The sequence below is a fragment of the Barbatula barbatula genome, assembly GCF_947034865.1.
Source record: "Barbatula barbatula genome assembly, chromosome: 1".
NCBI classification, from domain to species: Eukaryota; Metazoa; Chordata; class Actinopteri; order Cypriniformes; family Nemacheilidae; genus Barbatula; species Barbatula barbatula.
Window position 1 is genome coordinate 33529886 of NC_136766.1, and position 11752 is coordinate 33541637.

The window sequence follows — 11752 nt, forward strand, 5'->3', positions numbered from 1 at the left end:
AAAGTTTATTATATTTTTCATTTGTGTGTTTTTTCATGTCTTGCATTATGTTTGAAAAAAGGAAATCAGATTAAGTTTTTGATATCCCTTCATGACTTAATAAATACTGATCAATAAAGTAGTGAGACTGCATAAAAAGATACAAATGGCATTTCACCTGTGTTGACATCTAGTTCATTCACCCGGAGCGGCTTCAAAGTCTCGCTATAAAATATCAAATGCAACGCAAGTGCAAACAGGCACACAGGTATTTGACCGAGGAGTCACAGACTGTTTTCCTCCCATTTGTACTCTGCTGGACTAACATGATAAGGTTGAAGCAAGGCTATCCAAACAATGCCATTTACACAAATCCTTGAACACGACCTTAAAGTCAAAAGCCGAAAATAAACCGTGTGTATGAATTCTTTGACTTTGACTGTTTATTTTATTGCCATTTTACTTTCAAGATTGTTGTTTGGGATGTTTCCTGGATGTCATAAACGTTGTCCTCATTAATCCAAAAGAATATAGAAAAACAGCTTTTTAAAATGAGTCAAAGAATACCAATAAACTCCTTCATGATCTTATAAAAGTGTTTCAGTGGGTGAATATAGTAATAAATCCTACAGCACAATAAAATGAAGGGAATGACAGGAACTCCTCCCACGTGAACTTTGGAAAGTCTCGACTGTGTTGAAGCATTCACAACATGTGTGAGCGTTTCTTCTGTTTCATCTCACGCCTGCTTGCTCCAAGGGTGAGTACCATTCATTCATTTCTATTAAAATGAACCTCAGCGGGGATCTTTTGAATGACGCTCAATACTTAAGCTTTGGGTTGTTGTGTTAAGACAGTAAACACAAAGTACTGCACTACAGCATTTTGTCATCTTTGTTACGATAATGTATAATGATGTGTTTTCTCATTTCAGTTTAATGTCTTTCAGTCATTTTAAATGCAAAGAAACGTGAAACCTGAAAGTAAAGATATTTATGATACAGAACCCTCCTAACCTGTAGCGATACAGTAGTAACAACACACTTTTTAAATGCAAAGCATTGTGTAGTTCGAGAATTTGTATATCCCACCATTGAATCTCTGTACAAGCTGACGTGTTAAAACTTTGGATGTGATGCGGGCGAACAATTTTTAAGAATCCAATTGCAAACATGAAGAAACTCAATATGTTTTATTGTTTTGGGTGTGTTACAGTAAAGTTTTTTTTATTTCTGTCTGAACAGGCTCTGTTGAGACAGTATTACCGGAATAATGCTGCTGTTATGGATAACATTGTGCTGCGCATGGCCTGGTATAGTACAAGCTTAACCTCAGACTCTCACAAAACCTGTCGAGAATGTGTCTGGGTATTGTTTCACCCTATATCCAAAATAAATAAATAAATAATTACATTATTAATAGTTAGAATGGGACCGTTTAGATATTTCGCATTGTGAGTTTTTTTAGTGTGTGTGTGTGTGTATGTAGATTATGAATTACACCAATGACAATCGTGTAAATCAAACAAGGCGATCAAATATGATGGTAAAGATAATTCTGGGGTCCCATTTTTTATTAATACCTTTTTTTGCAAAGATTAATTGTATTTTTCCTGAAACGTTACTTGTGCATGTTTAAAAAAGATCACACTATATGTTATAGTTCACTACTTGTAATTACAATGCAAAGAATGACATTCTTACTAAGCATTTTTGTCCAGTTTTTAGTCAAAATATCAAAAACTTCTTAAATCAATATACTTGACAAGAAAATTACCTAATATATTTCTTGTTTCATGAAAAACAATATAAGAATTAAGTAGGTTTATTGTAAAAACAAGCAAAACCTTTTTCTCAAGTACCTTATTCAAGTTTATTTTGACTACAAAATTTTGGCAAATGTTTTTGCTTGCTTTTACCAGAACCTTACTTAATTCTTATATTATTTTTCATAAAACAAGACTTAATATCTTAGGTCACTTTTCTTGTCAAGTAATTGTCGATTGATTTACTTAACTCAACTCATCTTTATTTATACAGCACCAATAAAAACTTGTAAATTGTTGACCAAGGTGCCGGACAATCAAAGAAAAATAACAACATTTATATACAACAGAACATAGATCCCAGCACACATCAGACCCCTCCGTAAAACAATTAAAATACAGTTAAAAGCGAAAATAAAAAAGGTAAGTTTTGAGTTTAGCTGTAAACACGTTTTCTGTAGAGGCAGTTCTGACAATGACCGGTAAACTGTTCCAGAGTTTTGGAGCTGCAACAGCAAATGCTCGACCGCCTCTCAATTTCCGTTAAGCACGTGGAATGTTCAAAAGTCTCTGGTTTGCCGGAGACCTTCCAGGATTGTGACCAGATGATTAATCAGACAGATACACTGGAGCTAATCCATGCAAAGCTTTGAAAAACAACAATTGGGAGCCAATGCACCGAAATGAATGCCGGAGTAATGTGCTCTCGCTTACGCACCCCAGCAAGGAGCCTTGCAGCAGCATTTTGAACCATTTGAAGTCGATTTAAAGATGCTTGGTTAATGCCAATGTAGAGGGAGTTACAGAAATCAAGCCTTGTTGAAATAAACGCATGAATTACCCTTTCAAAGTCCTTGTAGGGAAGAAATGGACTCGCAGATGAAAAACAATGGTTTTACTTACAGTACTGCTCTGTTATGCAAACTTGAGAGCACTATTGAAATAGACCCGGAAATTCTTCACTACTGGTTTCACATTTGAGGACAGATGACCAAGGTTTAAGACATGGGAGCCAGCGATATCTGATGAATCGAAAACAATATTTTCAGTTTTGCCTTCATTAAGGTGTAGATAGTTTAGGGACATCCAGGTTTTAACTTCAGCTAAACAAGCCCACATGTCCTTATCTCCATGACAATGGAAGGAGAAGACCTGTTTCCTAAAAATCATTCCAAGGGGGAGCATGTACAAATTGAATAACATTGGAGCGAGGATAGAGCCTTGAGGGACCCCACTCGTTAAGGGAGCTGCCTCTGAGATAAAATCCGCCATACTAACAGAAAACCTTCATTTTCGGATTGGAACCATTTCAGAGCACTGCTCTTAATGCTCACCCAATGCTCCAAGCGAGAAATCAAAACAGAATGGTCAATTGTATCAAATGCCGCCTGCAAATCTAGTAATACCGACACAACGGATTTGACTGACAATATCTTGTAAGATTAAAAAATATCTTCTAAGATTTTCTTGATTTAAGAATGTTTAGATACAAAACATGACAAAGACACTTAGGAAGAATTTCATTTCTTCAGTGTACTTTTTAAGACTTTTCTATTTTATAATCTATAATTTAAACAGATATTACAAACTTAGCATTTCACCTGATTGTCATTGAACCTATTGTCTTGTTTCAGTAATATGAAATCAAAATTGTTGATATTATAATTATATAACAATAATAATGCAGTTATTGTTTTTTTTAAGGTACAATGGGATTTATGATCCGCAGTGTTAAAGAAGGTTTGTGTCTAGAGGACGGTCTTCATAGAATAGTTAGTTTAAAGGAATGCGACCCCGATTCAGAGCACCAGCAGTGGTTCTGGACAAATAAGTGGTACCTGGTAAACACAGGCACCTTCAGGTGTCTCTCCTTTCTCGACAATGAACATGTCCAAGCCGCTGCTTGTAAGGCTGGTGACCACATCAGGTGGCGGTGTGAAGCTCAACAGATTCTCAGCGTAAGGAATTCATTGGCATTGAGTGCGGAGGGGAGAAAAGTCAGTCTGGTCGCAGATCAGCACAAGTGGACAACTCTAGATGGGGGTGATATCTGTCAAAACAAAATGAGTGAGTCAAAATATATTACGTATTTCTAAGGACATATTTGTTTCTGTGGTATATACGTTCTATATTGTTAACTATAGTCCCAATACTGTAGTATACTTTATATATAGTATATGGTTAAAAAACGATAGTATCTTGGAATTTTAGTTCGGTTTACTATGGTAAATACCCTAACCCATTTATATTATGTTACAGTATTTTCTTATGTGGGAACATTGAAAGAGCAAACTTCTTTATAATAAGTGTAATATGAAAAACGAATTATATAGGCCTATTATTAAGATTAAAAAATGATCTATAATAAAATTGGTGTTTGTTGCACCACATTCAATGAATGTTAAAATGATGATTCAATATTTTAGCATTTTGAGAATCTGAGAAAAACGTTTCAGTTTATTTGCTACGAAAAGATGCTAGATTTAATGACGTCATGCTTACAGGCAGATACAATATTCCACCTCACGTGACATCTTTATTACTCCTCACAGGATCCAAAAGACAAAGCCAAGGAGATTTTGAGGCTGACTTTGAAGAGCCGGAACGCAGAAAGGCAGACGAACATGTGAAGTTTTTACAATGGTATTACCGCACAGAGGACCGTAAGTCTGACCCATCTTACTCTTAAAGGGACAGTACACCCAAAATGTACCCTAAAAATGTAAATTCTTGCTATATCATCCTAAATTGTAAGTAAAGTGACAGCGCTTTACGTCATAAATAACGCTGTTAACAATGTACAACATGGATGTTAGAAATTGACACACATTTCTTGTTGATGTCGTGTTTTACAGCAACATCGTGGAAATTTGCCATGCTTGGATTCGCTTTTGTGGGTCTTCTGATTGGTTGTATGCTGCTGGTCATGGGAATGATGGGCAACAGGTGCGTAACATGTTTCCACCATCAGTGAGATTCAACAGACACCAAATCTGTTTTTAAGACCACGGAGGTGTTGTAGATTGTAGAAGTAAAATTAGCATTTGGGTATATTTGATGAGAAATGTTTGAGTTCATATTGAGATCTTCAATAATATTGACTTTTGATCACAGATTTGACAAATCTGAGCTCGGATTAAAACATCGTTGAGATGTCTTCTGAAACATCATCTTTAATCTCATTGATGTATAATTGAGGTATTGAAGAGATCTCATCTGTGATCTTTCTTTCTATTTATTGTAAACACGTTGATTGTTTGTCCATTCAAGGAGCAGAAAACAAATAGCCAAGTACAGAGCATCCACAAAAGTGACGGCAGTGAAACCTGAAATGGAGGAGCAGCAGGTCATTACAGAGGTCACGGAGGAGAAAACCTATTGCGTTCCCCTCATGCAGAACAGCAATACAGAAGAGCCTTTAAACGACTGCAAAGTCACAGAGGAACTGAAGCCCGGAGAGATTGTGGTGACCTGGAAGGATGGCAACGTGTCCACTTTATATCCTGAACCCATAGCGGACGATGAGACTGAAGAGTCTCACATTGAGGGTCAAGATATAGAAACCCTCTCTCCAAGCATCCACAATTCATCATTTTAAGTTAGACCTTTCAAAAACATCCTTTTGGTTGTCATTTTTTTATATAAATATTAAAAGCGAAGATGACTGCTGATGAAGCTGATGTCTGGTTTATTCACTCGTATTCAGTTCTGTATCTACATTTTCACTACACTTAAATACACTGCTTTACATTCTAAGCAGAGCAAAATCAAGTTTTTTTTAGTTTTTAGTTCCATTTTTAGTTCCACAAAGAACCATTCAGTCAAAGGTTCTTCAAAGAACCATCTCTTTCTTTATTTTTATAATCTAAAGAAACAGAAAGGTTCTTCTATGGTTTGTTAAAGGTTCTTTATGGAACCAAAAGGTTCTTCTATGGCATCGAAGAACCTTTTGAAGCACCTCTTTTTGCTTTGATTAGAATGGAATGTTTATAGTTGGTAAAATAGATCAAATTTAATAAAAAAAATGAATTACCATAACTGGTAAAATAACAATATATCATGTGATTAAAATGTTGTTTTGTTCAGTTCTTGTGCAATGAATTGTAAGTTATTTCATAATACATTTGGGGATTAAAATGAGGCTGTCAAACGATTAATCGCGATTATTCGCATCCAGAAGAAAAGTTTGTGTTTACATAATATATTTTGTATGTATAAACACATACACCTACAGTACATGTATGCATATTTAGGAAATATTTACATGCATTTATTTAAACAGTTATTTTGATACCAATCATTTATGTATAAATGTTTATTAATATAATAATAACGTATAAATGTAAATTAATTAAAAACAATTCTGAAATGTATGCATGTCTGTGTATGTTTTTATAAATACAAAATAAATATGCACATTAGACATTAGACACAAACTTTTATTCTGGATGTTATTTATCCCGATTCATTGTTTGGCAACCCTAAATTCAATTAAATATTTGTAACTATAACTGAAACAATTCTGCGAGAACGATCACATATCAAATAAAAAAATTTCCCCTGAAATCTTGACAACAAAGTCCAATAGTCCAGAAAGATTTGTGTCTAAAGGATCAGAAATACCACAAAGATATATGTATTCATCCCTCTACATCTGGCTTCCCAATAAAAAAAACATTTGTAAGTGATTGTAAGCTCACTATAGGGTCAAGATATTCAACTTTTGGGTGAATCAACGACACCGGTGAAGCGTCATTTATTTGTGCGTGGTTAAAGTAAAAGTAAATTCGGTTAAATCCTCATTTTTCTTTTCATGAACTATTCCTTAACAAACTCAAGGCGCTTTTTGCAACCTTTTACGCCGGTATGTATTTCCTCATGTAGACCAGAAGATGGCAGCATCAGAAGATCTTGAAGCCCTTGAGAAGCGTCAGCGTGGGAGCTCTGCGTTTGCTCTGAGCTCTTGAAGACTTCACCGTCACCAGTTTGGCCGTGGCCGGGGCGGGGAGCTCTTTATAACAGGTGGATGACAGACTGATGGTGGCCTTGTCCTCGCTGATGAACAGCGGAAGGTTGCTCCTCTCCGCCTGCCGTCTCACCTCCCGTACGGCCTCGTGAAAGATGCTCTGCACCGACAGAAAGTCCGAGCACGCGGAAACTTCAAAGAACAGACAGCCGAACCGCGAGGCCAGGACGGCGCCATCTGACCTGCTCACCTGTCTGAGACAGAGACGTGTCAAATAATGTCCATTAGGCCTATCAATAGCATACATGAACCATTAAGTAGCTTCTCACATAATCACAGAAGACCATCGGAAAACTCCCTGTGTGTTTTGGGTATTATCCCAATAGCATTTAATGGTGTTCCAATGGTTCCTATCCTTCATATTTCATCCCACCAATAGAGTCCGTCACATACAAGTAGAAATCTTTATAGTTTCTTAATACAATTCTCAGTGAATTATGTATCTGTGAGACGCTTTATCCAAAGAATGCCAAACTGTGCAACCTTACTGTTTCATTATATGTAATAGAAATGCTGATGAAGATGGATAGAGTTGATCTAATTACATCTCTTTGTGTCAAGTGTATAATACATAACCAAATACTATAATAAATAGTACTGACTTATGTAACATGTACAGGATTTGGTCATCAGTCTTTGAAAATAAAACAAATGACAATAAACCTCAGTATCATGCAATATAACAACAGTAAACTTTTCTTATGATGCGTGCATACGTTTGCATAAGCAAACTTACAGAAATGATGCCTTTAACCTACATGACTGAAGAATTCACATCAGCAGGTGTTAGATCAGAATAGTTTTTTAACCCGTGTAAAGATAAGTAGCTCATGTAAAGTAACCTGCAATTTCATGTTTTGAACAGAGAGGGTGACAGAGAGTAAAAATGAGGAGATTACTTGAAATTCTATTCAAAAATGTTCTTTCACACTTTTAAACTCTTAAATGTGTTTTTACTTGAATCATAAGTGTGTTACGGTAATAAAAATCATCTTTAAAAAGAAGCGCAAAGGCTTGATTTCTTCTCACTGATTACAGTATTTGCTTCAAACACAGTCAAGGAAGATCTTAGAAAACCTTTTAGAAGCTTAAAGGAATAGCAGTAAAATGTTTTGCTAAAAGCGTTGTTGGCAAAGAAGCACATGTAAATCTGTGGTTACCTAAACTGATGATATTTGTCATTTTAAATGCGATACTGCATCATACGGTGTGCAAAACGATCATTTCCGATTAATGTTTTACAGTCGTGAAGATGAAAATCCAAATACTTGGAGGATGCCGGGCCTAACTGTTGTCGTTTAGCAGACCGCACTTCATTCATTCTCGCTGAACTAACAAAAATACACTTTATGTAAATGCTCCGTTTCCTGTTATGCTTGGTTGCTTAGTTTCAGATGTTTTCACATACACTCACTCAGGCAGGAATTTTGGCAGGTTACGACTTCACAATGTGCTGAAATATAGGAATGATTTCATTTACCTGTATCGCTCCATGTCCAGTTTGTTTCCCAGAAGAATCACAGGTGCCTCTGGCTGCAGGCCTTTCGTGTAAAGAGTCACCGTCTCCATGTACTGCTGGCAGATCTCAAAACTGCTCAGATTGTCAATGGTGTACACGATAAAGAAGGCACTGGCCCAACCTAAATAACGCTCACAGTTGACCGGTCCATCCTGATATGGAGAAAGAGCGAGAAATATTCTGTGCCGTTTCGGCAAAGTTACATTTCTGATGGTTATGCATTTGCCACATTCCAAAAACTCATGACCTGCCGTAGCAACTCAGCATCAGGAACATTTGGCAAGTGGCCATCATCTGATATGTCAGCCTGATCTCATTGGAATTTGAAACAATTTTACATCAATTTGTGTGATTGGAATTGTACAGAAACGTACGATTATTACTATATCAAGTGTCTTAACCGTAAGAATGAAAGTATGTGGAGTTTGTTACCTGATCAGCAGTGTCCATCACTTTCACCAGAACCGGCTGTTGGTCAACCACTTCTTCGGAGGAATACGTGTCTTCTGAGAATAGATCAGAAACAACTATAGTATGTTTCTTGAAGAACCGAAACCCCAAAGATTGTCTTCACAGCGAATATGAAAGATGTGTATCAGTTTAATGTTTTGTGCTTTCTTTTCATCCAGTTCCTTGCTAATGGATTTCTGTTCCTGTCATTTTTTCCCCTTTTATTGGAGATGTTTCTTTAGAATTGCGTATGCCTATACGAGCATGAAGGCATTTATTAAGCCCTTTTAAGCTTTGTATTGTATATTTTTAATACTGGTTTTGTAATAAAGAAATTAATGTTTTATTTGTTCAATTGGGAAAGAGATGTGCTGGAATGAGGGTGTTGTGGAGCATGGGTTAACTTTATTGTAATGTTCTTTTCTTCAGTGTTGATCACTGTTTTCCACAAGTTTTTGTTATATTTACTTTGAGTTTGATATTTTTATATTTGCCTCTTTATTGGATGGGTTGGTGCACTGACTGAGCCATAATTAATATCTGCCTTGCATATAGTGATTGAGAAGAGACATGTACTTATACTTATTTCTATTTTGAGTGTGAAGCGGTAGTGATATGTATAAACGGATTTGCGTTTGTGTATTGGCGTGTCGTGAGACCGTAAAATTTTGTAATTCTCTGAAGACGAGGTATTTACAATTGTGACCAGAGCTTGTGCAGGGTCAGACCAACCTAACACCGGTTAAATAAAGAAGAGCAATGCCTGACTATAGTACTCTGCTCTGTGAAGAAAAAAAGAAAAAACACAGATCGCTTTAATATCTCAGTTATTTCTCATAGACATCAACGTCTCGGATATCTTACGAACGTCTCAATAGGAGTTTCCAAAGAGATCTCAACAATTTCTCAGGTTTGTCAAGTCTGCAATCTGAAATCTAGATTTTGGAAGATCTCAAAAGGAACTCAAACATTTCTTATTAAATATACACAAATCGAGATGATTTTACCTCAGCAATCTACATTCATTTCAGTTTTTATGTCTCCTAAACAAGAAACACCAGCGACTTGGTTGACGTGGAGCATTCCATCAAATATCCCGAGCTACGAACAGGCTCAAGTTTTCATCTCCAGGGACATTGTTCAAAATGAATAAAAAACAGCTTGAAAGGAAGTAATTTAATAATAAACATTAAGGACTGAGAGAAGCAAATTAGACCACACACATAGCAATACCCCGTGTCTGTATTTGAAACTGTAGTAACGTAAAATAATATCAATTCAGTGTGGTTACAAAATCACAGTGAAATGCGTCTGTTAAACGCATAGGGGATTGAGAAGCAAAGGCTGAGAGACTCACCAAGATTTGGATCATATTCACTGATGAATCTCTTTGTGAGGAACTTGACAGTCAGAGCTGTGGGACACAAACAAACTTCCTGTAAGTCTCATTTTCGGAATATTTCCCAACGGGATCATGGGACATCCTTTAAAAATAGTCTCGTTTTGAAAAAGAATGAGAATTCACTTTTTGTGGCGACTTTAAAAGTAGATTGTTATAGATAAAATCATACCTGACTTTCCAGAACCCAAAGCCCCCAAAATCACAATGTTACATTCTGAAGGTTCATGCTCAGGAACTGTTACGATGTTGCACGTTCTTGCTTTCCCAAACATCAGAGACATTCTGAAGGAACGAGGACGAGAGTGAAAGATCAAAAGATTGAGATCTGTAAAGAAGCGGCTCGGAAATCACATGCGCTTTGCTCTTTGGCTCATACCTGGATGATACTGACGTCTGATCTCTCACCAGCGCTCTCCCTAAAACAGCTGGATCCTGTTAGGTTGCAGTATAAACATAATTTCCAAACTCAAACACGCGTGTCCAGGATGGCTCGAGTGTTGTCGATCCGTCTGTAAAGTAATTTTCCTCGTTTTCCCAGTTGTGGAGCTGATGTTGGCAGGGGGTTGGGGGGGGGTGCTGAATGCTGACGGAACGATGAGATTCAGTGGGCTGGACTGTCCCAATCTATGAAGTGAAACCACGCCTTCCATGAACAAAAATAACCCTGGATGTTTGGTGAGACACGAGTGAGCCACGGTTTTCCTCCCATAAACCACTACTGTAAGCATGTCAACTCTTGATTGAAAGGGATAATTCAGCCCAAAATGAGAGCAGAACACAAAAGAAGATACTTTGAAGAATGTAGGTAACCAAACAACATTGAACCCCATTGACTTCCACTCTATAGACACAAAACCACCGAGACATTCTGTTCCACAGAAGAAAGAGTCATATGCAGGTTTTGAACAGCATGAGGGTGAATAAATGATGACAGATTTTTCATCAGATTAATCATACAGTATACATACTTTGGAGTAAAAGTTAAAACAACAGATAGTAGTCTTAAAGAAAAAGATTCCTATGGGTTCCAAGAAGCAATACAAAGACATTAACAAACAACAGCAGATGATATATGGATAAGCAATGTTCAATCCATTTTCATTCAATTCGAGTTGTATTTTGAACCGCCACATGTTCACCTTGAATCGTCTGGAATGTTAACCCATGACAAAAAGTGACCCCTACAAGCATACCACTGTTACAGTTCTGGGCAGTTCACCTGTTCACCAACACGAGAAGATAACATTTTTAGCATGCTAACAATGCTTGCCAAGAACAAAGGGGTAATAAATAACCAGAAGGTCTTCTGCCCTCTGGGGTGATGGCCATCTGCCATCGTTTTCCTCACGGGATGTGATAGATCTCCACGATACCACTCCAGCGTTATCCTACCATGCTTTTCACTTCTATCTATAGCCACTTCTATTCTCGGAGAAATACAAACATTATGAAGCACTCAGTCAAGTGCATCTGCCTGTGGAGATGGGACGACTCTTGTCACTTTAGGAGACATTGAGGCTTTAGTGCTGTGAATCTCTTTAAAGGAAGATTTGATCATGCAGAAGTGGACAATTCAATGGGATTTAGAACCGAACGACCGGCGGTAACTTG

The 11752-nt window shown here is 37.0% G+C and overlaps 2 protein-coding genes across 4 annotated transcripts; one reads left to right on the forward strand and one right to left on the reverse strand.

Moving 5' to 3' along the window:
• Positions 1–357: 357 nt before the first annotated feature.
• On the forward strand, positions 358–5413 carry LOC306892616 (uncharacterized protein). 3 transcript variants are annotated; one of them, XM_079453780.1, is made up of 6 exons: positions 358–739; positions 1224–1291; positions 3449–3811; positions 4297–4407; positions 4600–4690; positions 5015–5413. In XM_079453780.1, the coding sequence occupies exons 2-6, from the start codon at positions 1252–1254 to the stop codon at positions 5340–5342; spliced, it is 933 nt and encodes a 310-aa protein (XP_079309906.1). In that variant the 5' UTR covers positions 358–739; positions 1224–1251; the 3' UTR covers positions 5343–5413. The 3 variants fall into 3 exon arrangements, with proteins under 3 accessions (XP_079309906.1, XP_079309908.1, XP_079309907.1); XM_079453782.1 differs by having other exon boundaries at positions 687–739; positions 1224–1346; XM_079453781.1 differs by lacking the exon at positions 358–739 and having other exon boundaries at positions 1204–1291.
• Positions 5414–5415: 2 nt separating this feature from the next.
• On the reverse strand, positions 5416–10681 carry rasl12 (RAS-like, family 12). The gene is made up of 6 exons (XM_079453810.1): positions 10518–10681; positions 10311–10423; positions 10097–10153; positions 8722–8795; positions 8251–8441; positions 5416–6964 (listed from the first exon to the last, which is right to left on the reverse strand). The coding sequence occupies exons 2-6, from the start codon at positions 10420–10422 to the stop codon at positions 6646–6648; spliced, it is 753 nt and encodes a 250-aa protein (XP_079309936.1). The 5' UTR covers position 10423; positions 10518–10681; the 3' UTR covers positions 5416–6645.
• Between the last annotated feature and the right edge of the window lie 1071 nt (positions 10682–11752).